Below are 27961 nucleotides of genomic sequence, written 5' to 3'. Positions count from 1 at the left end.
TGCTAGGAGCTCCTAGGGGAGGGACTGAGTAAGAGATACATGCCCTGGTAAAGAAATGCAAGAGGCTTGATAGGCACAGCGAGTCAGAGTCATAAGACCTAGGGAAGGTTATTCTGTAGATGTAGGGATGTGTGAGTTTGTGGGCTGTATTTATCCTCATGTTCACTTTATATGGCGTTTATGTTTTATGCTACGTCTTAAAGTCTGAAGATGGTAATGCTTCACAAATAATTTGATGCCTGGAGTACCCCAGTGTTACTGAAACATTGCCTTTCACTAAGTCAGTGCCCTGTCCCTTTTCCTTTTGTAGGGATCTTTGGTTAAAAAGACCAGCTATATGCCTGAGCCTTTGGCAGTTTGCAGTTTTTCTATCTGTGAAGGGGGATCTGACTTAGCACAGTCTCGTGCTTTAGCAGAAAATCTTCATTCCTGAGCAGGAAGGAAGCTGCATGTAAGAATGCTGTGCTTGTTCTCCCATTCCTGTGCTTTGATCTTCCAGCATAGAGCATCCTCAGTCCCTGTTTCCTAAAAGTGGTCTCTGTTGGTAAAGATGCTTGGAGAATTTTGTACCATGTGCTTTTTGAGTTTGGTTTCGTTAGTTTAGTTTCTAGGTCACTGGGAATGTCGCACCTCTCCATGACAAATGTGGCCGGTTCTGGAAGGGACAAAATAACAAGTAAAGATTTCCTCCTGGAGACAGAACTTCAACGGGCTAAGTTCATAGGCTGAGTTCATTAAAGTAAAACTTACGACCTCAAAAAATAGACATGTGCTTGCAAGATACGCCTCGCTGTTCTCATCTGGTTGTCACAGGTTGTGCAGATCAATTTCTGCCGTCGCATCCCGGGTGACTTTCCAACTTTCTCTGGTTTATGGTAGCCAATGGCAACCGGTGTAGTGACGTTTTGGGAAGACGAGAGTTTTTTCTACAGCCTATCCCCTTTTCGGGCTCTATGAAGATGAACACGGTTTATGCCAAGGTCCCTTCAGTGCTGTTCCGAGCCCCCGCGGCGGGCTGTTAGATGCCGGCGCGGAGCCCAGTGCGGCTGGGACCGGGCGCCGCTCCTGGCGGAACAGCCGCAGACATTTCCAGCCCACTCTAGTCGGCGGGGCGGGGAGCGGCGGGGCGGGGAGCGGCGGGCGGAGCCGCGGTGCGGAAGCGGTGCCGGAAGGGGCGGGAGCCGTGGGCGCGGGGGCGCTTCCGTCGGGGCCGTTCCCGTCGGGGCCGTTCCCCCGCCCCGCCGGTGCCGCCTCTGCCTGGGCCGGGCGCTGCGGCAGCCGGGGCCGGAGGAGCCGCCGCCATGCACGACGCCTTCGAGCATGTGCCGATCCTGGAGAAGCTGCCGCTGCAGATCGACTGCCTGGCGGCCTGGGGTGAGCCGGAGGGGCCGCGCCGCAGCCCGACCCGCTCCGCTCTCCCGTCCCGGGCGGCGTTCGTGCGGCTGCCGCGGCCGTCCTGCCCTGCCCGGCCCGGCTCGGCCCTGCCCGGCCCTGCCCTGCCCTGCCCGGCCCTGTCCTGCCCGGCCCGGCTCGGCCCTGCCCTGCCCGGCTCGGCCCTGCGGCGGGCTGGGGGCGCAGCCCCGGCCGGTGGCACCCTGAGCGGCCGCGGCCTGCCGCCCCCGGGCCGGGCCGGGCGTGCCGGGAGCCTCTCCCCGGGTCCCGGCGGTGCCGAGCTCCGCTCCCGGGGGCGCCGGCGGTGGCGGGCCCCGCTGCCCTGCCCTGCCCTGGCTGTGGGAGAGGCTGCGGGACTCCCGGGACTGTAACCCTGGGCTGCCTAATTTCTTGCTAAAAAAACATTCCTTGTGTTTTGACTTAATTTGGAGGGCCGGTGGTATGTTGAAGTCTTAGATTTAAAATATGTTTTGCACGTATTAGTGGTACATAATTGTGGGTTATATTTTTGTGCATACTTGAGAGTCGAGGTTTTGGTCAGGTGACTGCACCAGCTGTCCTTATGATTAGGCTTGATAAGGCTTTTCAAAGCTGTGAGCAGGTGCCATCAGATGTACTGCCATCATGCAAAATCAGCAATTAAAAAAGCTCCACGCACTATGGAATTGTGACCCAGATTAATTGTTTTAAGAAGTTATTTTAAGATTTATATCCTGAATGATAATGCTCCTGTTATACATGGATTGTTTATGATGGAGTTACATATTGGAGAGAATGTGAAGATTATTCCTTCTTTGCAGCTTTTTTCTTTTTCTCTCTTTGAAAGCATTTATTTAGCTGAACTAGGAAAAAAAGCCTTAAGATACAGACTTAGCAGCAGCAGTATGGTTTTGCAAAAAAGATGTGTAACTCTGTCTCTACAATGTTTCTACCAAGTGGTAGAAGAAAGGTCTTGCAGGAAATAAGATTTTATTAAAATGCAAATTTCTTTATGATGAGGAATTACTAGATGTTGAAGGAAATATTCTTGTATGCTGCTTTCTTATATGATATTCAGTGAGGAAGAAATTCAGTCATAATTAACAAGCCTTTAAAGGTTCTATGCTTTTTGTAGGTGTAAATGCTGTAAAGAGGAAGAGTGAAACTGTGCCATGGAGAGTGTGTATATAAAGGCCCTTTTCCATAAATCTCGAATGATTCTTGGTTGTCCACCAATCCAAATGTCACCTAAGCAAAACTGCCACTGTCCTTCCAGCCATAGCTGACTATTTCAGAGAGACGTTTTAGAAACTTGACCTAAAAAAACTAACAATCAAACCCATGTAAATTTGTTTCTCTTTCCAACAGTACTTCCCATTATGTAGCACTGTTCCTCTCTGAGAGATAATAATGTCTGAAGAATAGTTTATTGCTTCTTCACTGGTTTGCTTCTTTACTATCGTATGAACCAGTGGAATGTGATGGCTCAGCTCTCTATTCTGTTTTACTGCCTGATCTTGGGCTGTCCTCTCCTGAGAGTTAAAGCTACTTCTGTGCACTTCCACTGGAGAGATGATAGGAGACCTGTGTAGTCACTAGAGAAAGTCCTTTTTGGTGTTCGAAGCAAGTTTCCAAGGATTCTGATAAGTCTGTCATAGCCCCATAATGGGCACTGTGAAGAAAATTAACTCTACCCCAGCCAAGCCCAGCACAGCTGTGAAGGGCAGTATTTGTTGAACTAATTAGTCTTTTTCTTCTGTCTTTGTAGAGGAATGGCTCCTTGTTGGTACCAAACAAGGGCATCTTCTGCTTTACAGGATCAAGAAAGATGTAGGTAAGTTGATTTTAAGAATGGCACAAAAAAGTTGATTGTTTTTTTTTTTTATTTCCTGCACTTTTAGAGGTTGTAGTCATTTTAACACAAGTGTGATTAATTGCTGAATTTTTCCTGTCTAGGATTTAATGTATGTAAAGTATGCTTTATTTCAGTTTTCTCTCTGTTTAAATTTTTAGAAAGTGACTGTAATTTTTATGAATACGGTACAAATGTGTGTAGAAGCAGTGCAGTGTGTGAGTTGCCAGAGTTTTGATATGTGTCATCTTTTAATGACAGACTGGATTAGTGAGAGAGCAAATACATTCAGTGGTTCCATGAGCATCATGGATGGGGAAGAGGGATAAATACTAACTAGTTTTGTCAGGTATTTACTCTTTCCCTGCCTATTTGACAGTCCTAATTGCTCATAGTCTATTCTAGGACTTCCACAAATAGAACTATTCTATTTTTGGTTTAGTTAAAATCGATTTTCACTAAAGAGGTCTGTATTCCACTTTGCCTGCTATTATGTAGAAACTGATGTTATTGAAAGCAGTGATATTTTGTAGCATGGCACAGGAAAGTAAACACCAAATGTAAGTTTCAAAGTTTAGCTCTTGGAAAGATATTAATTTATAGCTAATTGGATTCTAGAGACTGAATTCAGCTTGATTTTTCTGAAACTTGTAGGTTTTCTGTCCAACTGGAACATGCTAGTCTTGAGTTGCTAGTGTCTTTATCTCACATGGTAAATTTCTCCCCCTTTTTTGCATCAATGCCAGGAGAGGTTATGTCATCAGAAAGTGTCTGTAAGTCTTTCTCCCTAAAACTCCTTTTAAACCTTTGTGCTGTAGTGTTTATTCCTTGTCTATTTTGCAATGATGTGCGCCTTAGCAGTTTAAGTTGCTGATATTTGATTAGTGTGGATAATATCTTTATGGGTATCTTTGTATCTCTGGTTTTCAAATTACTTAAATATTATGCTTATAATGTAAAACTTAGGCAAGGCAGAAATGTAACTACTGTTGAGGCTCTCAGCTGGGTACATGAAGTGTAATTTACATTTTCATGACTGTGTGGAAGACCCTCTGATGCATTTAGTTGTGATGAAAGCACAGATATGTTGAAGTGTCGTTCTTCCAGTGTTAAGTGTCCAAGTTTGCTTTCATAATTATTTGTAATTTACTTAGTGTAATATATACAGCCATGAGCAACTTCAGTCTTCTTCTGTCCTTCTGATAGGTTGCAATAGGTTTGAAGTGACACTAGAGAAATCCAACAAGAACTTCTCAAAGAAGATTCAACAGGTAGGAAATACCATCTTCTTGATGTGGGGACAGTTTTCAGCCAATAAATGAAATACCAAGTGTACATCTGCAGTGTCTGCTGTGCTTAACAAAAAAATTTCCCAAAGCTATAGATTTTCTTGGACGTGTAATAGCCAGATATTTTTGCCCGCTCCTCCCATAACAGGAGTAAGCTTGGTTTGGTTGCTAAAAAAGTAACTGCCAGTCTTGCTGCCTTTTTTTTTTTTTTTTTTTTTTTTCTGAGAATTTGTGCTCAGTCATTATATTGATTCTAGGAAAAACACCTTAAAGATTATGCATCCTCTTTCAGGATGCAGTACTCTGTATGCTTCAAAAGCATTTTTGTACTAGTAGCATACCAATGTTATAGCTTTTTCTACCAGCTTAGGTTGCAAATGCTATGTGCCAGCTTGTGAAAAGTGAGTGTAACTGAAAAGAGTTGCAATAGCTGAAGGAAGGTGGTGCATGGAAAACTGCCTTGCTGTTCTCATGATTTTGAGGCTTGCTTAGACTACCTATACTCAAGCCCTGTTCAGAGTTGTAGGTTATGAATGGAGTCACTAACAGCCTTCTCCCTTTCAGATCCATGTTGTTTCTCAATTTAAAATTTTGGTCAGTCTATTAGGTAAGTGAAGAAAAGTGCTTTAAGATTTAAAGAGCTTTTCTCGATGTCTGACTTTGGCACCCTTTCCACACACCTGCACAAAAGTCTGGTTGTTGAGAAGTCATTGTGTAGAACTTAGCTTTGCATTTTGCAGAGGAAGTATTAAGTAGCATAGATGGAGAATCAGCTTTGCCAGCTTGGAGAACGGAGGGTTAATGCTGATTTATGATTAGGAAGAAGTATAGGCATGCTTTAAAGTAAAATACAGTGTGTATTGGCACCTGTATGCGCATGTATGTATGCTTGCATATGTATATGTGTGCACTGTATGATAGGAACCAAACTTCTGACCAAATCTGCTTGTATCGAATTTACTGGTGATGTCTTACCAAACTTATTTTATATGCAGTTGTGATCTTTTGTTGTCTTGTGGAAGTTTTAGGTTTGCTTGGCTCTGGCTAACTTTCTTTTAACTAACTTATAAACTTCTAATGTCTTTTTTTTTGCTTATGTTACTCCTCCCTTCTTTATGATCTCCAAGTCCTGGCTCTTCCAGCTCCAGCACGTGTAGATTTCTGCTGCTTGCCTCCTCATGTGTACAAAAATTTGACCATAGTACCCTACACTTTCACTAAATTCAGGAGCCAGTTCAAAATGGTCTTTGTTCCTGCAGTCTTCCATCTTGAACTTGCTCTAGTCTGGCCTGCTTGCTGTCCCTTCCACTCTGCCTTCCCCTGCCTGGTTAGCACATGTTCTCGGTACCTTCCTATAGTTTTTACCAATGCTGGTGTTAATCTTCTTTTCTGCATTTATTGAATTTGTATGTGCCTTAGCATTTTTTCAATTTTTGGGAAAACACTTCTTTGCCTTTCTTGCAGCTCTTAGTTTTACAAGTTTTTTTTCTATAAACATAAAGTACAGTAGCTTGTTTGAATTAAAAATTATTCCGCATGTATTAAATAATAATTGGAATTCTGTTTGAAACAGAAAATAACATTTACGTCCATGACCTGTTGACATTTCAACAAATCACCACAATTTCCAAGGCAAAAGGTGCATCTCTCTTCACTTGTGATCTCCAGGTAAGGGGAGGAATACTGCTGCACAGACGTCCTTACTGTTTGTAATAAGGATTCCTTTTTCGTGTTACGGTATAGAATAGGCTTGTTATTTTGTGTTAGATGAAAATTTCATGGATATTCTTCTTAAAATTAGTACCTACTGCATTTGCTTAAGGCAACAGTTTTTAATTATATTTCTTACTCTGCTTCACAAGGTATTTTCCTGTGCCTGTTTTGATTGTAGCTTTTGATACAGGACTTCAAAGCATTTTTGTCCTATATAAACTTTGATTCTTCTTTTTTAATAGGTCCCCTTAATATGAAAGCCATTTCCTCTCCTTGCGTTGCCTGTGTACTAGCTCATTGTGGTTTTCTTCTGCAAGCAATTCTGTCTCTGGGTTTTTTTACTTTTTTTTTTTTTTTTTCTATTTATTGACCCAAGGAGTCCTAGAGCAGCTGTGGTAGATTCAAGCCCAAAAATGGTTCTGTAAGGTGTAGCAGGTCTCTGTTCCTATGATCTCGTTCATTAAGTGATTTCTATTCAAGTGAGTTTCTCTGCCTGCCCATGCCGTTCAGACACCTTTGTCATAATCAGAAGAGATGCTTTAGTGCTCTTCATCATTTTTTAGCTTTTTGTCCAATGAGAGCTTAATGTTAAATATTTTCTGGGAAGTACTCAGGGTTTTCTAGACATGAAAACTAATGTCTTACAAAGCACTTTTACATCTGGTCATTTAAAGTGGTTTTTATTTGTGTGTCCAGGCACTTAGCTTTCCTAGTATTTCTTGTCAAGAAACCTTTTCAATAGGTTAGAATATTAGATTATTAATAGTTTTATCTGTTAGTATAACACATTCTATGTGTTATTCCATTTCCTCACCTCTCCTATATTGCATAGAGTTCCAGCTATTTATCCTAGTATCAGGGTTGGACTGATGGCTCTGTACTTATCTTCTGTTTGTGTGTGTGTATGCTCTTTTATTTTCTTAGATTTCCTTGATGTCACAATCCCTGTCAAAGTTCATTTTTAAATATCCTGCCACCTTCCCCACCTCCTTCCTCCGCCTCCCGTGCTTCCTTTTTTAGGGAACGCCCTTCTGGCATGGATGAACAAAGCTGCTCTTCAGTGGACAGCTTTGCTTCTAGCAGAGGCTTTTTTTAGCCTTCTCTTACCTTACTTGCCTCTCAGTGAGTGCCTGTGAGTTAGGCCTGTCTGTTTTCACAGCAATCAGATACAGGGGAAGAGGTGCTGAGGATGTGTGTGGCGGTGCGTAAGAAGCTACAGCTTTATTTCTGGAAGGACAGAGAGTTCCATGAACTACAGGTGAGTTGTGTTCTTTCTGTAGCCAGGATGTCAGCAGGGAGGGTAATTGCTCTTTAGTGCTTGCCATGCAGTCCTGTTACTCAGAAGGCACTGCTGATTTTCAAAACATTGACGGTTGGTTCTGCAGAGATTTAACAATGAAACAGCAAGTAGAAGCAAAAATGCATGTTTGAAATCACAGTTAATGGCATTAAAACAGTTTCTTAAGGGCTGTATCCTATATTTTAATGTCCTGGTTGTAGTACACTTCTAAGTACTTGACTTTTAAGTCAGTGAAATGTATTATCATGCATACCTTACAAAAGCATTATGGAAGTAGGTGCACCACTTCTACTCAAAGTTTTTCAAGCATGTCTTTAAAGTCAGAAGATAGTTACTGACAAGTGTAGAGAGCTGCAGTTGTTGCATGAGGAAAAAAATACTAATTGGAATTGGTAGAGGCTTTTTCATCTACAGTGCTCTACTAGAAAATTATCAGCTAACTCAGAGCACACCTCTTTGCTGTGCATGAATCTAGCTTTTTGCTGAATACTGGTTTTCCTAGAGCAGTAGATATTGGGCAGAGGTGGTGGGGAATAAGGTGGCCACAAGAGAGCAGCCTGTTACACTCTGTGTTACCACATTTGACTTTTGCTTTTCATTCATAACAACCAGTTTAACCTGTTTTCCACAGGGGGACTTCAGTGTACCTGATGTACCCAAGTCTATGGCCTGGTGTGAAAACTCCATCTGTGTAGGCTTCAAGAGGGACTATTACCTGATACGGGTAAGACAAGGCTGGGTAATAGTGTTTTAAGATTTGGTATCAGTAGACACTGTGGAGGCTGCTCCCATGCTCAGGAACTTAGCTAACAGATTTATAAGAAACAGCATCTGCTACTCCTGCTATTTGTGGTTTTGGAAAGGGCAGTCTATGCCTGTCCTTCTAAACTGGTATTTTGCCAGGAAATGATCTTCTGTGTGTTGCTGCTGAGACCAGTGTTTGCAGCTCCTGCAGCAAAAAGGAATTGGAGAAGATATATTTTGTTTTGGCAACAGTCTGTGTAACCTCAGTTTGCATTTTATTTAATGTATTAAAAAATAAGATTAGCTCTAAAAGGACAAAGAGACCAAAAATAACTCATCTGGCATACAGTGAAGCTTAACCATTCTTTCATTTTTCATTCTCTAGCTGAACTGTAATTGTTTAAAAGCCTCTGAGCTTAGTGTTAATTTAATATTACAGTTTCCACTTAGACTTAATTTATGGCTCTAATTCTGCCTTTACAATTGGCTTCTGTAGGTATTATAGGAAAATAAGATGAAGATGAGGTGCACCACACATGTAAATGTACATACATGGGTGGCAACACTGATCTGTAGTCAAAAGGAAAACCACACATATTTTTTACAGTCACTTGAAACTGATGCTGCTCACAAAAGAAAGGATGCCTTTCTGCAGTGCTCTCCTAAATGTTGATTACTGCCATTCTAGTGATAGGAGTAGTTGTGCAGCTGCTCAAGCCACCAGGGTGGAGACCAACTGTCCAGGTGTTTACTGTGGGTTGGCTCTGGTGCCTGAATAACCTGTCCTTGAATAGCTTCATTTCATTAAATAGGCAGGAAAAGTAGACATGTTTTTATGGAGTTGATTTCTGGTGGCTAGCTGCTGATTTATAAAATGCTTGACCTGTAATTCAAGGTAAGCAGCAGGAATGTGTGGCTGGAGCTGAAGAAGGATTCTCTGTTTTGATTGTTATATCAGCTCACCGAGCAGCAATTTTTTTCTGTGGGTTCAGTTCCCACTACAGCATGTGGCCAAAATAATGAGTGGTTAGGGCAGGGAAAAATGGCCATGGAGGTTTCTAGGCTTTTATTTAGGTTTTTTTTAATGTGGCAGTGCTCGCTCATGCCAAAATAAAACAGTGTTAAAAGTTTTGGCCTAAATGGAGTGTTTGGACACTTCAGCTGATTTTGCTGCTGTGCTATTACACATTTTATAAACTGGTGTGAATGACGAGCTCAGCTACTATCATAATTTCAGACATAAAAGTAAATTTTTTGTTTTTAATTTCAGAACAATGTATAAACAGGATAAATTATGATATGCAGAAACTTTTATTGATTCTCTTTAAATTTGCACTTGTCCTTTTAGTGATTAGCCTGGACAGCAAGAACACTCTGCAGGATTTTGCTTTAGTCTTATGCAGCTTTGAAGAAAAGATTGTTTTGCAAAACACTTTAATTTTTTTTAATGTTCTTTATTATCCTAGGTGGATGGAAAAGGATCCATCAAAGAACTGTTTCCCACAGGGAAGCAACTGGAACCATTGGTAGCTCCTGTAGCAGATGGAAAAGTTGCAGTTGGCCAAGATGATCTAACAGTTGTGCTTAATGAAGAAGGAGTCTGTACTCAGAAATGTGCCTTGAATTGGACAGATATTCCTATAGCCATGGGTGAGAAGTAGCAGTTTGTTAATGGTTTTATTTAAATTTAATTTTTAACTCAAGTGTATGTGATAAAATCATTATGTTTGCAGTATTTTGAAGCCAGCTGGATGTGGACTGTGACAGTTTCTACAGAATTCTAAGTTGCACTCTGGGGAAGGTTTCATGTGTTTATTTTTCCTTGTTAGCCTTCTTTGCTTTTGGTCTATGGGCCTCTCTCCTCATAAAAAGGTGTATTCCATATCTTTTATAAAGGGCAAGGTCTGAAATGGAAGGTAGTGTGTTAGAGCACTGTAGTTCTGGGCACCTGAGTGATTCAGAATTTCCTTATGGAGAAGGATGAGAGGATGAGCAAAAGGCTTGGTAGAAGTCTGTTAGCAAATTGATGTCTCTGTTAGGCACTGAGTTTTATTTTGAATATGAAAAAGGTGCACATTTCAAGGGGACGAAAAATTGAAGAGTATCCTTAAGTCACAGCTTGTTTCGAGGAATGCCTGAGAACAATCAACTTAAATTTTTCACTTGTTTCCTGAACAGAGCACCAGCCTCCCTACATCATTGCTGTTCTGCCAAGGTACGTGGAGATCCGCACTTTTGAACCCCGGCTGCTGGTGCAGAGCATCGAGCTGCAGAGGCCACGCTTCATCACCTCTGGAGGGTATTGATACAACGCATTTTCACTATTTTCAGGCTAGCTGGCTGTATGTAGCACTCTGAAAAACTGGAAGAAGAGCAGCTTTTCTAACTCTCACGTTAAGATGGAGCATTGAAGCAATCTGTGGGGTTTTTTGTGAAGATTGGTGGAGGCCATACCTTGAGGAGGAAAGGATAGAGTTGAGGGTCATTAAGAATTTGTGACACTGGAGATTCAGTCTTCCTTCTGTTTTGCAATAATGCTCCATTTGCTCTTGGATTGATCCATGTTTGTATTATTGGACTGGGTTTCGTTTAAGATAGGATATTTCTTCTTTCTGAGCATTGAAACTTAATTCACATTTTTTTGTCTTGTTTACAGCACAAACATTATATATGTGGCAAGTAATCACTTTGTTTGGAGGCTCATTCCAGTGTCCATAGCCACACAGATCCAGCAGCTTCTGCAGGACAAACAGTTTGAGCTGGCTTTGCAGTTGGCAGTAAGTACTCAAAAACTTGAGTTTGCAGTGGATGCAATTGTGCAGAAGTACACAAAAGGATGTTTGCCATCTGCTTAACTGTAGTGAGTCCACTAATCAGTCACTCAGTGTAACCTCCCAACTGTCCACTTTGCACAAACTGGTAAACTCTAGGCCTTTTTTAACTGACGTTTTAGTTTTGTGCTGCCTCTATTCTATATTGATCTGTTGTGATTTAGATTTTGGGAAATCATCTTGCAAATGAGAGAGTCTCTCTCTCAGCTGTTTAATTGGTTACCTTCTTTTACATTTTGAGGTCAGTAGGACTTCAGAGTCTTCAGACTGCTTGTAAACAGTGTAGTCTGGAGTTTTGAGTTTTGTCACATGACCTTTTTTGGGTAATATTACTTCTGAAACAATAATTTGTTAGAGATACTGATGAAGTATCTTTAATTATATTGTTCATACTGTGTTAGGTTTTTTTGGTTTCTAGAAACTCCCCTTAATTGCATTTTGAATGCTGACTTGAAAAAAAAATTTGAAAAGGCAAATGAGTGAAGAGACATTTGCTGTGATGGAGCAGGTATACAAGTAACCAGAGGTAGCTTCAGACCTTCCAGGTTATCTCAGTGACACAATAAGCATAGACAGGCACCATCAGGGTTCACTTTGAGTCTCTTTTTTCTTTCTACTCTCTCCACAGGATCATGATCCTGTTAATTCTCTAGGGTGTTTCTCTCTCATATATGAGGCCTGAAAGTTTTTAATGTTTGTTAATTTGTACGTATGCAGGAAATGAAAGATGATTCCGATAGTGAGAAGCGACAACAAATTCACCACATAAAGAACCTCTTTGCCTTCAACCTTTTCTGCCAGAAGCGTTTTGATGAATCCATGCAAGTTTTTGCCAAGCTTGGTACAGGTAAATGCTTAGATTGGCATTGAATCACTTAACTTACAAGGAATGAAATCAAGGTCACTGGCTATTGTATATGGTTTTTTTGTTTGTTTTCTGTTATGTTTTCGTTTAAAACAGTGCTGTCTTGTGCTGATCAGTCCCCTGTGAACAGCAGACAGGCTGGGCAGCTATTTAGTATTTTTTTCAGTGGAGCTGGTGATTAATTACTTAATAACTTAATTAACTACACAATTAAGTGCAATTAAATAATTAACTACATTTAGTAAATTAAGTTAAATCAGGAGTTTGCCCTTTTTATAGAATATTTTTGTATTCTAGGGTATTTTAAAGCATGCGCAGCGTGTGCAGAGACCCTTTGAAATTGAATGCTTCAGCAGCTGCTAAAAGCCTACTTGGTCCTTATTTTTTTATTCCAAGCTACAGCTTCATTTGCAAAATCACTGGACTCAGATAAGGATCCTTAACTCTTGGTTTAGCCAAGATGCTGAAACCAGGAAACTTTTCTGTGCTTTTGGAAGCCACAGTAGTCTCTGATGCTGTTCCTCTGAGTCATACTAGGGCTGTTGGAAGAATACTTGAAGACTGAACAGTACTGTAGAATAGTGCTTAAGACGGAGATTCTTTTTACTCGTGACAGAATTTTCATGTGCATTTAAACATTATTTAAATGACTTATTTTCATGACACATAAATTTTACCTTGGAAAACTACAGTTAAGACAAGGACTGAGAACTCAAAGTATTTTGAGCTTGAATTAGAGGGTAGTAATTTTGAATTTGCTTAAACTCTGTGAAAACAGATGTGTGTTAGTTACAGATGGTACTATTTAGTTCTTGTTTCAAAAGCACGGTAAATCTCTTAAAAAAATTGCTTGTTCCTAGAAATCCTGTCTTACTGTCAGAGTGGTTAGTGCTAGGATTCTGCAAGAAGGGCAGTAAGATTGTAATAATGGCTTGTCTTCCCCAGTGTGCCAAGTGCACAGGTTGGAAGTTCCTGTGCTTGGACTTTGAAACATGTTTTACTGTTGCTTCTTTTGCATTGTTATAGCTTGTTTTCTGTAATGAGAAAAATTTTTTAAGGCTCTGGAATCTTGGGAATGTACAGGTAGACTACAGACTGCTCTGTTAGAAAGATAATCTTGCTCTAAGTTAACAAAAATAATATGAATGGTTACTAATACCAGTTATTTTTTGCATAGATCCCACTCATGTGATGGGTCTGTATCCTGACCTCCTGCCCACAGATTACAGGAAACAGCTGCAGTATCCCAACCCCCTGCCAGGGCTCTCTGGGGCAGAGCTGGAGAAGGCACATTTAGCTCTGATAGACTACCTAACTCAAGTGAGTGCTCCTCTACCTGGTTTTAGAGCAGGGTTATTCAGTTCTAGCGTGCTTTGTTGGTTAACTTCGATGTGCAGGAAGCAGTATGCCTAGTCCAGCTCTGTCATGCTAGCCTTAATGGGCTGTCTTCATGGCTGAAAAATACGGCAGCAGCTCCTGAATGAGCAGGGGAAGTGGAAAACTTCATGTGTGACTGGAAGGAATTTCCCTATGGATTGGATCTGAATACAAGTCCAGTATTTTATTTCTAGTGTCCTTCTGAAGAGAACTTGAGCACTTAATTTTTTTGTTTTTGTTCAATGATTCTTATTATTATTAAGGGCACTCTGTCCTGGAGATAGTTTGAGGGTATGCAGTAAAAGGTGGAATGGGAAATAATGGGCATTGTAAGTTTCTGCCCTTTTTATTTTGTTGTAACTGGAACCTGAATTGTTTGATTGCCATCCTTACTAGAGTAAAAGGAAGGTTGTGCCTGAAGGAGGATAGGTTTTATACCTAGTAGTGCAAAACCTAAGTTGTTTTCCAAATGTTTTAAATGTTTTCTGACTTCTCTAAAATGTCTGTTCAGGTTAACAGAATTTCCTTCTTAAAATTTTCTCAAGACTCTGGGCATTTTGCAAAACTATAATTAGGCAAAACAAATGTATACACCTGAATATGGTTGTAAAGTTTGTGTTGAATAGTTAGTGACAGTAAAATTCTTTGGGAAACGATTAAAGCAAGTTATTAAATTGGCTTAATTTAATCTTCGTAGTTGGCGGGTTATATATGCTGAGGTGAGATGTAGAAATCTGTGGCATTTTCCTGTTAAAATTTCATTTGATGTCCTGCAGAAAAGGAGTCAGCTAGTGAAGAAGCTAAATGATTCTGATCATCAGTCCAGTACCTCACCTCTCATGGAAGGAACACCCACGATCAAATCCAAAAAGAAGCTGCTGCAAATCATTGATACCACCCTGTTAAAGTGTTACCTGCATGTGAGTTTCTGTCTGATCTAGGGGCTTTGCCATGTGAGCTCTACTGGAATTTCAGAAATATTTAAGATGGAGAATAAGGAGCTACTTCAGAAATTCTCACACGACTGTCTGTCTTTGATCTAAAAAGAATGTGTAAAATCTTAGCATTACTTAGTTTCCTCACTGGTCAGGAAGCAGTTTGAGGGAGCGAGGCAAATGTGTCTGTTCCTGGTTGCTGCCTCTGTCAAAAGAAAGTGGCTGTGGCTGTGTATTTTTGAAGGTCTAATGAATGCTTTTATTGCCTTACACTGTTAAACACAGGAAAGTGTGATCTTGACTGTTAACAATGTTTTTCAAAGCCTGACCTCTGTTGTTGAAGGGGAGTGGCTTTGATATGTTGTTTTCTTTCTGTCCTCCTTACTGTAAGATGTTAAACTTTCATTTCTTATTTTTCTTATGCTGTGAGGCTTCCTTCCTCCCCTGCCCTCACTTCCAACTTAGGTTTTGTACTATACACTTAGAAGGTGCACTTGCAGTGAAGTTTAAGTGCTCCCTTTTTGCTTGCAGACAAATGTAGCACTGGTGGCACCACTGCTGCGTCTGGAGAACAACCACTGCCATATTGAGGAGAGTGAGCATGTGCTAAAGAAGGCACACAAATATAGTGAGCTGATAATACTGTATGAGAAAAAAGGTCTGCATGAGAAAGGTAAGTATAAGGTTGGGAGAGGAGAAGGAATAGAAGCATGTGTTCTTTGTATTGTGTTTTGACTTCAGTGAGCAGGCAGTATTCTGAAGAGGCTGTTAAATCACTTATCTTGTGATTAAATCTGTTCCTGTTAAAATTTGGTCAATATGTTCAAAACAAAACTTTGTTTTGTCTTCAGTAGCGTAACAGGAAAAATGTGCTTCATGTTGGAACTGGCAGCTATAAAGGAAATAACTCCTTTTGTTTTGAAAGCATTACAGGTACTGGTGGATCAGTCAAAGAAAGCTAACTCACCTTTGAAGGGTCATGAGAGGACAGTGCAATATCTGCAGCATTTGGGTGAGTGTGAAAAAGAGCAGTATCTTTGTGAGGTTTTTATTCATGTTTGGCTTGGTGGTTATTCTACTGTTTGGCAGCTTTCTGGAGTCTATCAAGCTGAAAGGGTACCCTTCTTGTCTTGTTTGGTTTCTTGCATAATACAGCCTTCAAGTATTAGCTCCAGGGATTTAAGTTTTGTTGAAACTTAAATATCTTATTGGAAAACATTCCTTATTTCTGACTAAAACACCCACTGCGAGAAAATGGGCCATAGTAATTGGAATTTTCTTCCAGTGATGATATATCATTCTGAGTGAAGTAGAAAATCATCTTTAGTTGACTCTTTTATATCAGTTTTTGGGCATTTAATGAAATATTCTTTGGTAGTTCTCAAGTAATTACAGATTCCTCCAGCCTCGTAGCTGTGGTCTTTTAAGTCATTAAGTATGTATTTCTGATGAGTATTTAATACTTGCCTTGTGTCAATACAGTAAGCACTTGTTTAATGCATCAAAGCAAATATTAATTGTGTGATTGGCCATCAACAATACAATTGATCAGTGCACAGGAAAATTATATATTTACTGGTGTGGTGGATAATTTTCTATGTTGCATTATTCTTTTTATCTTTTAAAGTAGTGTTAGGCAGAACCTTTTCCTATCATAGCTCATGTTTAAATTAAGGATTTGTTGCTGAGGAAGTTCAGAAATTCCCTGCCTGTGGCCTGTGTGAATGCCCATGCAGATGAATGTTATTTAATGAGCTCCTCCTCTGCTCCTGACATTTTCACTGTTTTGAGTAGGTTTTAAGTTCGTGTTTGATTTGCTTGGGATTTCAGCAAAGGCAACTTGATCAGTGTTTCAGCAGGGAGCTATTCTAATTAATGTCACACTTCTTTATAAGGAGTTACACTCTCTGTTTTACATGAGAACTTATTCCATGACTTGTCTTGTCTTTTTTTAAAATTTTCTCTCTTCCTGCAAATTCTGGAAGTTAATAGAGTTCAGTAAAATTCGGACCCACAAATTTATTGCCATTTGCCAAGTCACACTTTTGTTACTGGAACTTTGAGATTGGCTGTTCTGGGAACTGTTTCAATCGTTTTACTTCAGTGCACATCATCTGAATTTTTTTTAAAATTTTTTAAGTTCTGCTAGATGAAGATGCTGCTTGTTTTAAATATTGTGGGGTGGAGGAAAGCAAACAAAGCCTTTTTATAGAGTTGCTTTAAGTTTATATTTCTTGTATAATTGTGTTATGTTGCTTGGGCAGTGAATGCCTCAGTGATTCTGAGAAGGAGGGTGAGAGGAAAGTCATGTTTTCCTAACATGTTTTATTAGTATTGTGAACCAGATTGTCCAAACTATAGTGTTCTTTTTAAAGGGGCAAGTCCTACATTTTGCTAAAAGCTGAGAAGTAGTTACCTGTCATGTAGTTTCTATGCCAGTTACTTCAGTACTATGCTTTACTACTTGTTATAAAGTATTTGACCATTTGCTGTACAAGTCATTAGATTGACAGGCTAGAAGTGGACTGAAGGAAGTTACACAATGAAAATTTCACTTTTCTTTACCCTAATAAAAACAAGTTAAAAGGAAAGACTTTTGGAATGTGATTAAGACAACTAAACTTGGTTTGGGGCTGAATTCTTTACATTTGGTGACAGTATTTGAGTTCATTTTTGTTTCTGTTTGAAATCATGTTTGTGAAGCACTGAAATTGTAGCTTTGGAATGAGTAATTTGCTTGACTTTAGCAACAATTGAATTCTTCATGTAAATTAAGCTTTGCTGCCTCTGAAAGCATCTGCTTGTGTTGTGAATAGATAGATATTTATGATTTTAACATTGAGAATTGTTGCTTTTTACATTCCAGGCACAGAGAACTTGCACTTGGTATTTTCCTACTCTGTCTGGGTGCTAAGAGATTTTCCTGAAGATGGACTGAAGGTAAGTGTGGTTGAAAGAGGTACCCTGTTATTGACATTCTTAGTGCATTATATGGAGTTGGGGTAACTCATTGTAAGAAGCTTATTAATGCTAAATCAAATTAAATACCTAATTTGTGTTTTCTGTATTCAGTACTGGTGCTAATGTTAGCAGTAGATAAAGCAGGGTGAGTGTGAAAACACTCTCACTTTTTCTTACACTTTTCCATTCTTGGAACACCTTATATTATAATACATAGCTAGGAACCTTTGATACAACATTTCATGTTACTGGTGCCGCACTTTTGCACAAGAGCCTAATTGACTATTTAAGTGTCAAATGTTGATTTGCTTATAAAATTGACTCCCTGTATTTGGGAGGTGCTGGGCTATGTAAGCGAAGAATGTTCACTGGGGCAAAAGTGGGGATGTTTATAAATCTTTTCAGATGTGAAATAACTTCTCAGTGCCTGAATAAGCTGCTCAGATTTTTTTTAATACTACTTGTGCTTACTCTTTGGACACACTATGATATGTGTGTCCACAGAAAAAGCCTCACAGAATAATATAGTGTGGCATTAGAAAAAAAGAAAATCACCAGTCTGAATAAATTTTTATTTAACAGATATTTACAGAAGACCTCCCTGAAGTAGAAGCTTTGCCACGAGACAAAGTGCTCAGTTTCTTGATAGAGAATTTTAAAAGCTTGGCTATTCCTTACCTGGTAAGAACTCAATCTCTACTAGTGTGTTTTACCTTCAGTTCAAAAACTTGTATCTTGTATGAATGTTACATACAAGATGCAGGCTTAGGAGTTGGAGCCTGATGCTGTCTCACAGAGTGCTAGCTCTGCTGTAAGTTGTGCTAAGAAAACATAATTAAAATACATGAAATCTTGAAGTCAAGTTTGGTAAACGATGCATGGAATTGTTGCTTATAAAGTATTATTTCCTGGAGGAAGTGTCTACAGCTGAGCCTTAACATGTATTTGCAGGAACACATCATTCATGTCTGGGAAGAAACCGGTGCGGACTTTCACAACTGCCTGATCCAGCTGTACTGTGAGAAAGTACAGGGCTTAATGAAAGAATATCTCAGTTCTTTCCCTGCAGGTCTGTTCAAACTTCTCTGGTGGGAGGGCCAGGGGTATGGGACAGCACAGGGGAGCCTTCATATTCCATACTGTTGTAAGCCCTCCTTGTTGACATCCAGCGTAAGATACCTAAGTGAGGGAGGGAACTGGAAAACAGAAGTTGTGGGTTTGTAGGGTAGTCTAGTTTATTCCCTCTGGAGAGATCTTAAGGGATCAAGCAACACTTTGTTCATAATTAAGTGGAATGGCAGCTCCTGCTCCTTGACTTCTGCATGTTAAGGGTAGGGAAGGGTTTTGAATAACTTAAGTATTGCTTTAACCAGCCACTTGATGTGTTTTTAGGAGTTGAAGTTAATTTTGCAGGCACATGAGCATGCCAACCCATGTAACAGTTCTATCACCATTTAGTTCTTCTTCATAATGATTAATTTATCTTCTTCTGTTCACTAGTGCGGTGAAATAGTTGTAATAATTTAACTTATGTTGTTTACTTTTATATAGATAGAGCTCCGGTGCCTGCTGGGGAGGAAGGAGGAGACTTGGGGGATTACCGGAAAAAGCTGCTGCTTTTTCTGGAGAAGTCTAGCTGGTATGAACCTAGTCGACTTATTAGTGACTTCCCCTTTGATGGTGAGTTCTGTTTCCATAGGTTAATTAAACCCTAGCTTATTGCATTGTTAATTAAACCCTAGCTTACTGCATTATACAGCAAAACTTCCTCACTTATCATAGAATCACGGTAACGAGAAATACAGAAGATGACTCCATCTCTAGTTGCAGGCTATTAGTGTGCATAGTAAACTCTGCTTTAGCTGGCACAGTTGGGTTTACCAGTTTCTGCAGGATTCCTGTAACTCTTGCCCTAAGACTTTGTGGCATATTCCAGCTATTTAGCCTAACTTTTTGGTGAGCCTGAATTACTCAATAAATCTGAAGGTTGTTGTTTGTTAAGGTTACTTAGGAATTCATGAAAGGTTTCTGAGATTAGTGTGAAATGTCAACTTACAGTGTCAGTGAAACCTAAACTGTAGCTGGAGCACAGATTAATAATTATTCTGTTAGTCTGGTCACTAATTCTGTCATTTCTCTGTTTAGCTATTGATTTAATTCTTCATGCTATTACTAGGTCTCCTAGAGGAACGTGCTCTGCTCTTGGGTCGTATGGGGAAGCATGAGCAAGCTCTGTTTATTTATGTTCATATTTTGAAGGACACCAACATGGCTGAAAAGTAAGGATTTCTTTATTTTATTTTATATTTTTGCAAGACTTATTTTGTTGACTTCTGTATGGATAGGACGTGTAATGAAATTTTGTTGTACGTAGAACATGAACACTGTGAGTCTTCAGGATCTTTGGATTTTCACATTTTTTGACCTTAAAGCTGTTCTGGATGTCTGTTTATTACAGATGCTGCTGCTTTCTGCTTGAGGTTTGCCTTTTCATGCTCTTCTGTCATTGTGCTTTAGAGCAGTATGACCATCATCAATGAGTTATTCCACCTGTCCCTAGTTTGATCTTGTGTATTGTTTTGCTTCCTTTCTGTTTGGAGAGATGTTCACTAGCCCACATTAAAAAAAATCCTCTTTACTAAAGATACAGCATTTTTCTATGTGTTTTGTGCCAGCAAACCTCCTGAGTGAATCAGAAGTACTCAGGTAAAAATAGAATTGCCCAACACTGGCAGGTATATCTGAACACTGGGGTCTGTTCAACATGATTACTTTTAAAGCTCTTTTCAGCAAATGCTTGTTTGAGGGCATTCAGCCCTGGTATGCAGTGTACACTAATGAACAGCTGCTTTTTGTGATTCAGATACACTAATTAGATATATCTACACATAGGTTTTTATGCTGTGATGTGTTGATTGGAGATATCTCCCTTCCACCCCTTTTTTTCTTATACAGCTAAATTAAATTTGGCTTCTCCATTAAAGCTTTTTAAGTTGACTGGAATTGGGAGAATTGCAGAAAACTTTGCGTCTCTCAGCATTGTGGTGTATCCTGCTGTGCAGTTTCATGAATTGATCTGCATCAGATGTACGGTCACCCAACTTAGATGACTTCAGTATTCAGAGCATTTAAATGTTAATTTCTGTAAACTGATTCTTTGGGTACCATGACTGTTTCTGTATTTGACTTGATTCTTCTCTGTTGATTCTTCTAGCTACTGCCATAAACATTATGACAGAAACAAAGATGGCAACAAAGATGTAAGTAGCTTCTTGTTCAGTAAGGAAGTAAAAGGCAATTCATACCTTGTTAGAGACCTGAAACTTCTTGCTCTCTATAGACTTTTTCAGGGTTTGTGTAGTGTATGGGAACCTATGTATAATCTCTTGGACTTTAGGAATTACTAGATGATAGTGATTTGTTTTTTGTTGTTAGGAATGTTACTGTATCATTGGATTTGAGCCCATATTAAGAGCTGTTTAAACGAGCAATTCAGAATTTTGTATGGCATGGGTACAATTTAGTACCACTGCTGGGTTTTACCAGCACTGTCAGTTGTGGATATGTGCAGCAGTTCTAGAGCTTCCCTTTTGTGTGCTACAGGTGTATCTGTCCCTGCTCCGCATGTATCTCTCCCCACCCAGTGTTCATTGCTTGGGACCAATCAAGATGGAGGTGCTGGAGCCCCAAGCCAATCTGCAAGCTGCTCTGCAGGTTTTGGAACTGCACCACAGCAAACTGGATACCACTAAGGTAAGTCAGACCTGCAGGTACTCAGTTGGTGCCGTTGGCAGGGGATTACAGAGGATACTGGAGTAGGCAAGTGAATGGATTGTGTCAATCTAAGTGTATCAATTTTTACTGTATTTTGGTCTCTATTCCTTTTTAACTTTTTCTAACTTTGTTCCAGGCAATAAACCTACTCCCAGCAAATACACAGATTAGTGAGATTCGCATCTTCTTAGAGAAAGTACTTGAAGAAAATGCTCAGAAAAAAAGATTTAATCAAGTGCTCAAGAATCTTCTCCATGCAGAATTTCTGAGGGTAAGCATCCACCACGTGTTATTTATTGTAATAATGTTTTAAAATACATTCAATATTGAAATTTACTGTTTCTTATAGGGGATGGGTGTCCTCTAGATGGTGCTGTAATGCACCTGAAATTAAATGGGAACCATGTAGCTTGAACGTCCTTTTTGCAGGAGATGGTGTGTACATTCATTTTAGTTTGGATGAGATGTTTGTCTTTGCTCACTGTGTTGTGGTGTGCACTGCAGAATCATCTCAGCTTGGACTTGATTTCTTTCAAATGAAGTGAACTACAGGAAACAGTTCAACTGTTCACCTTAACACCCCTTTAGTGGTTGAATGGCTTAAGCTGTGGACCAAGGTGAAAGTAAAACCCTGCAATTCATATAATGTGGGCTTTGGGTGTTCAATAGCACTTGGTCTGCTCCACAGACCTGCTTCTTCTGTGCTGCACAACTTGGTATTGTAGATAGAGCCGCTGACAGTTAAACTTTGTGATGGTTTGCAGTTTCATCAGACCAAGGCATGGCATTGCTTTGTGAGCAGCTTGGGTTTTTTATCCTTCTTTAGGTCCAGGAGGAGCGGATCTTGCATCAGCAAGTAAAGTGCATTATTACAGAGGAGAAGGTGTGCACTGTTTGCAAAAAGAAGATAGGTAACAGGTGAGAGAGCTGGGTATTAATTAAATATTAATCTGGTACACTTAAATTAAGAATGTTGGAAAACTGAATGTATATATAGCCAGAGAGAAGAGCAGTGTGAGGGAGCCATTTTAAGAGTGTTTGAGTTACTAATTACATTCATTAGTTGGACGGTTAGGAATGCTTTAAAACTTTGGTCAGTGAAATTTGCTGCAAGAGTTTAATCCCCCTTTCAACAAAGGAGTATAAAACCCCTTCAGAAACTCCCAAGAGTTCTTACTTCATAACTCTAGAAAGTATAAAATCAGTTCTCATAATGAGTTTTGAAAAATTTAAGAACACTGCCTAAGAACCTTAACTAAGGAAGATGATGCAAAGAATTTTAAGCTAAGAAACATGTGTAGTTGATTGCTTTATGGTTCCCTGACTGATTTATGTTTTGTAGCCTACAGGCAATAGAATGTTCAAAGTAGAACTTATTTGCTTGATTTGGATGCCAATGACCCTGAGATGAATTCAGTTGGTTAGAACATGGTGCTGATAACACCAGGCTTGTGGGTTCAGTCAGTGTACTGGCCATTTACTTAAGAGTTGGACTCTTACCCTTGTGGGTCCCTTCCAACTCAGAATATTCTGTGTATTTGTGAACTTTTCTTCTACCATTCCTAGTAGCTAATTTTGTGCTAATATAGAATGCAAATTTTATTTGCACATGGTTTTGTATTTCAACTGAATGGAAATGGTACATGACTTAGCATTTTCTTCTTAGTAGACTTTTCTTCTTGATGTGAGCCCTTCTGAGATATCAGTAGCATTAACAATGATAGGGAAAGGTTCTTTTCCCAAAACATTTTAATAAACATCAGTCTAAATATTGCTACGCATATTAAATTTTTTACTCTTTAACATGCAGCATGTAGCATCAGAATTTAAATTTGCATATGCAGTATTGTTTTGGTTGTATAGAATTTTTCTAGTGATGTTAAATTCATCAAGACTTTGAAGGGCAAGAATGTCCCCAGCCTTTAATTTATTACCAGTGACTTCCAAGTAAAGTGTGCCTATAGAAATGAAAATAGATTTAAAAAACCTCCAAACAAACCTCTTAGAATTCTTTTGTCTGTTTTCTCTTCAATATGTTCAGGCTATAGTTTAAGAAAGTGTCATTATCATGTGTCTCTCTGATTCTGCCCAACTTGGATGCTCTTGGTTGAATACGGGAAACTGTTAGTCTTGACAGCTGATGTTTGTGTTTTGTTTTCTTTACAGTGCATTTGCTCGATACCCTAATGCAATAGTCGTGCATTATTTCTGCTCCAAAGAAGTCAACACACTGGACACCTGACCTTGTCATGGTCAATAATCCCAACATTCATACGAAATTCAGTACTGATGACGAAAGAAGTTGATGTGTCTGAGATTTTTGCAGCTTGTTGCTAGGTTCTCTTACACTGGGTAGAAGTTATTTGTATCTGTGGACTGACTGTACCTACCCAGCAATATTGATTTACTAGAAAATGACTCTAGCTATGTTGTTAGAGTGCTGGCAACTACACTGAACCTCTCAGTCCAAAGATGAAGAATAGAAACTGATTTTTCTAGTGCGTTTTGTAATACACTCCAGCCTTGCAAATGAACCATTAGACAACTGTTGGACGTTCACCACAAATCAAGTTTTACAATAAAATGTACTTTCTTAGGGTGGCAGTGTAGTGATTTGGCCTTGTATGTAAGTATTTATTCAAAAAAAGAAAATTCCCCGAAAGTCTCTGCAGCCGTATCAGCGTTGCATGGAGATCACCATTTGGGGGTGATCTTGGGGTTTGTCATAGAGGGGTGTTCTGTGTCTGTTTCTAGATGTAGGAAATGTAACTTTTATCTCAGCAACAGAAATGGTTTAAAGTGCTGGCCAGTGGACTCTTGATTGATATTCAGTGTTTTTGCCTGAGCTTCTGGTAAGTAGTTTCACAGAAGACAGTCAGACAAATGGTAGCTACCACTAAGAAGCTTTTTTTCCCCTTTTTGTTTTAGTTTGAGAGCTATGAATTGAATTAACTTCTGTGTTGTTTGCACTGACTATGTTCACTCTTTGAGTGAGTGGAACCTTGGAGACTATTTGAAGAAGTTTACATCTGCACTCAAAGGAAAAAGCAAAGAACACCCTGTAAAGCAATTTCTGGAAGGAGTGAACTCTAGTTACTGCTTGAGCTTCTGAGCTATGCTTGAGACTTTTGTATATAAATTCTTTAGTCTCTGGTTCACTTTCCAACATGAAGTAAAATCCAGACTGTTTCAACATCTGTGTATTTTAAATGCTCTAGAACTGCATTCTCCTCCGGCTGGTACTGTTTATAAATTACTCTTGGGCCAGAAATCTTAACACAAGAACTAAATTGTACCATACTCGCTCTAGACTGTAATATTTTTGTCTAACTTATTTTTTCAGAAACATTAATCAGTAGCAGATTGGTATGAGGGACAAAATGTTTGTTGCAGAAAGAATCTGTGGGGTGGTAATGAAAAAGCAGCAGTAGCAAGTAACCCAACAGAGTGGATGTTTGACTCCCAACATCCTGGCCTAGTAATACCTACAAATAAATACTTAATTTATTAAGTAGTATGGAGCATGACATGTAACTAGGAAATATCTTAAAGAACAAGCTGATGAATAAATCTTGCCTGCCTAAAGTGTAGTTGAACCTCAGTTAACATCACAGGTTTACTTAAATCATGTGAGTGTTTTTAGGAACAGATCTGCTGAGAGATAGGAACAGATCTGATGAGTCCTAATTCACTTTCATTTGCCAGTGTTAATAGTTTCCTTTTGCAAAGCAATTGTTTTTTCCTTGTTCCATATGTGTTTGTATTTATTGTTAATGCATTCTTCTGGATTTCTTAGTCCAGCATTTTGCTTGGATGTCTTGGGCAGTATTGCTACTGAAGTCTTTCTGCAGAGGCTGGATAGAGGGAATCTGTGGTGTTAATGTTCTTAAACCTGTATTTCTTCTGTTTGAAGGAGAGAGCCTAAAAATACTTACAGTAGATTTGCACATTCTGTATAGGTCTTTATATATAAATTCAGGTACTGAGGGAAGATGGTTTGGGAGAGTTGTGTTTACAGATCGTAGAGAATGAAGAGAGGGTATTTAAAAAGACCCTGCATTCTTTGTATACAGATATAACAATGCTACTCTGATTTTTACTTATCTTGTGTTAGTACTGGTAGTATGATTTTTGTTTGCCTTCATTATCTGTTACCAGGATCTTCATTGTGCTCTTACTTACAAGACTAAAATTGTGCCTCTGTTCATCTCCACTGCATACCTTTTACAGAGATGTGGTTTGTGCTGTACTTTTTTTTTTTTTTTTAATTTTTTTTTGGTTCATATAATGTGCTTTGGGTTTACTAACCATACAGCAGGTTTATCTAAAGCAATAGGTTGTAATAAATATTGTGAACCAGTGTGTGTTTCAGTCACTGTGCAGTTAAGTTTCACTGAATTGATTTTTTTTTTATTTGTATATTAGACCTCCTTTTCTCCTGAAAGCCAGACCAAATGCAATATATCAGTATCCCTCTTGCTTTAGTATGTGTAAATTAAGAGTGGCCATGTCATCAATTCTCAATGTAGGTTTTTAAATCTATAAGTTTATACATACTTGTGAATGTTCTCAAAATCCTACTAAAACTACTTTTGTATTATCTTTGAATAATGTTTTTGCAAATCTTACACCATTATACCATTAAATATGTACTTACTAGAGAACACTAAAATTACTGACAATTTTTTTTTTTTTTTGAGTGGTGATATGCTATTTTGTGCTGGGGAGAGATGTTGAGCTCTCTGTAACCAAATCAGGAAATGTTTAGATTCACAGGTTAGCACTTGCTTGGGCTGTAGGTCATAGAGCAGTCTGGTGTTGGAAGTAGAATATAGATCCTCTGTTTTCCCATTCTACAGCCACGGGAAGCGCCAGCACAGAGGAAATCTTTTGTCTCCATGCTCACAGAACCACAGAAGGGGTCAGGTTGAGAGGATCCACAGTGGGTCATTCAGTGCAAACTCCCTGCTCAAGCAGGTCGGCCCTCAGCCTGTGCTGGTGCCTCGGGTCATTCTTCCCCAGGTGCAGGACCCTGCATTTGCCTATGTTGGATTTCAGACAGTTCTTACCTGCCCATCTCTCCAGCCTGTCAAGGGCCTTCTGAAGGGCTGCACGGCCCGCTGGGGTATCAGCCACTCCTCTCAGCTTTGTGTCATCAGTGAACTTGCTGAAGAGGCATCTGCTCCTTCATCCAAGTCACTGACTAATAAACAACTAAGTATATTGGTGTTTCTGGAGAAAACTAAAAAAATCTCCAACAAACACAAATCAAATCCTATCCTTGATTACATTCTTTCAAATTTTAATCTCGTTTTATACTGCATCTCACCTCTCCTCCTAGTGCTGCTAATGGGATCAAAAGGGATCTCTCGTGATACCTACACACATTTTAAATAATATATAATTTAGTTGGTGATGATGTATTTTAATGCTTTCTGACAAACAAAACCCCAAAACTACAGTGGAGATACACATCTACCTTTACCCCTATGGGCATGCTAATCCAAGCAGAAGAAATATTACCAGGCGGGAGGCTTTCTTTGCCTCATCTTTTGATGCCATTGTGCTTGCTTGTTTTCTTAGTCTGCTGGGAAATAACAAAACCAAGTAGTTTATCTTTGGATATTAAGTTTGCTGACAATAGTGTCTGTAGATGGCTAAAACTGCACACAGACACTGCTAATGGGTGATCTGTTGTTGACTCTGAAGCAATTCTTAAACTGAAAGCTTTTTTAGAACATACGCTTTTCTTGAGAGATTCAAGTGAAAATCTGTAAACGTGAGTGAAATTTCACTGGGAGAGGAGAGGGTCAGAAGGCAGGTAAGCCAAATTAATGTGTGATTTGGCACACAGGCTTTATACACTGCCTGTAATAAACTAGAATAAATGATTTCTCCATGCTATGGTACTGTGAGGCCACCTCAATTTTCCTGTAATTTATAGTCAAACTACTAGATTTTTTTTAAAAAAAGAACACTTGAGGTTATACAATCTTTCTGAAGATAAATAAAACCTAATACGATAGTCATAGAATGGTTTGGGTTGAAAGGAACCCTAAAGATACTCTAGATTCAACCCCCCTGGGCCCCAACCTGGTGTTGAACACTTCTAGGGATGAGGCATCCACAACTGCTCTGGGCAACGTGTTCCAGTGCCTCACCGTTTCCAAAGTGAAGAGTTTTTTCCTAATACCCAATCTGTCTTACCTCTTTAAAACCATTCCCACTTGTGCTGTCACTACTGGTAGTGTAAAAAGTCACTTTCCAACTTTAAAAGCCCACTTTAAATACTGGAAGGCTGCTGTGAGATCTCCCTGGAGCCTTCTCTTAGCCAGTCTGAACAGCCCCAGCTCTCTCAGCCTTTTTTCATAGGAGTGGTGCTGCAGTCCTTCACTATCAGTGCAATGGTGAGTAGAAAAGTAAAGAAACAGCTTTTCCAGCCCAGTGTCTGCTGTGCCATTTAGTAGGACACGAGGGCTTTACAGCAGTTGCTGGCTGTTTCACAATGGAGTTGTATTTGCCTGTGTTGACTCTTCGTTCTGTGAATTCACCATCTAGTGCTGACTTGTTTGTGTTTGAAATGTCAGTGCTTATGCTTTTATTAATTTTCTTAAATTCTAGTCTGGTGACTGACGCTAATGACAGGAAATGATTAATGAATGGGACCTTGCTGAGAATGTGTCACATTCTCATGTTTGCACGGAGCTAATGACATGCTGCATTACCGGCTTTTATACATTTTCTGTCACTTTAATTGTTTTAACACTGAAGTTTGGTACTTCGTCTGCAATTCCAGTTTATAAATTTCAGCTCTTTGATAAAAAGCTCCAGTAAGACAAGTGTCACCAGCTGCTAATCAGCTAATTCCTTTTGGTAAACTATTTCCTTCACTACTTAATTATTTTTTACGGTGTGATAGACTCTTAAAAAGATCTCTCCTGTCTCTTGT

At 39.4% G+C, this 27961-nt stretch overlaps 1 protein-coding gene across 1 annotated transcript; it reads left to right on the top strand.

The window, feature by feature from the left end:
* Window positions 1-1148: 1148 nt before the first annotated feature.
* Window positions 1149-23616, top strand: VPS39 (VPS39 subunit of HOPS complex). Its single transcript, XM_066321249.1, has 25 exons — window positions 1149-1374; window positions 3140-3205; window positions 4430-4494; window positions 5077-5119; window positions 6086-6180; window positions 7385-7483; window positions 8157-8249; window positions 9736-9919; window positions 10448-10568; window positions 10926-11046; window positions 11818-11947; window positions 13143-13285; window positions 14119-14262; window positions 14809-14950; window positions 15203-15289; window positions 17144-17217; window positions 17821-17919; window positions 18190-18307; window positions 18790-18918; window positions 19415-19517; window positions 20453-20498; window positions 20842-20991; window positions 21149-21283; window positions 21839-21930; window positions 23179-23616. Exons 1-25 carry the CDS (start codon window positions 1302-1304, stop codon window positions 23252-23254), a joined length of 2628 nt encoding a protein of 875 aa, XP_066177346.1. The 5' UTR covers window positions 1149-1301; the 3' UTR covers window positions 23255-23616.
* The last annotated feature ends 4345 nt before the right edge of the window (window positions 23617-27961 follow it).

This window comes from Sylvia atricapilla, chromosome 6, assembly GCF_009819655.1.
Source record: "Sylvia atricapilla isolate bSylAtr1 chromosome 6, bSylAtr1.pri, whole genome shotgun sequence".
NCBI classification, from domain to species: Eukaryota; Metazoa; Chordata; class Aves; order Passeriformes; family Sylviidae; genus Sylvia; species Sylvia atricapilla.
Note: the sequence above shows the minus strand (reverse complement) of the source record. Positions and strands in the feature narration are given on the sequence as shown.

What these genes read in the sequence shown, in the direction of transcription:
- VPS39 (XM_066321249.1), top strand. Translation starts at nt 1,302, where the DNA reads ATGCACGACGCCTTCGAGCATGTGCCGATCCTGGAGAAGCTGCCGCTG. An exon ending in TGATAGACTACCTAACTCAA is followed by an intron (nt 13,286 to 14,118) that starts GTGAGTGCTCCT and finishes GATGTCCTGCAG; the next exon opens with AAAAGGAGTCAGCTAGTGAA. An exon ending in GCTTGGCTATTCCTTACCTG is followed by an intron (nt 17,920 to 18,189) that starts GTAAGAACTCAA and finishes ATGTATTTGCAG; the next exon opens with GAACACATCATTCATGTCTG.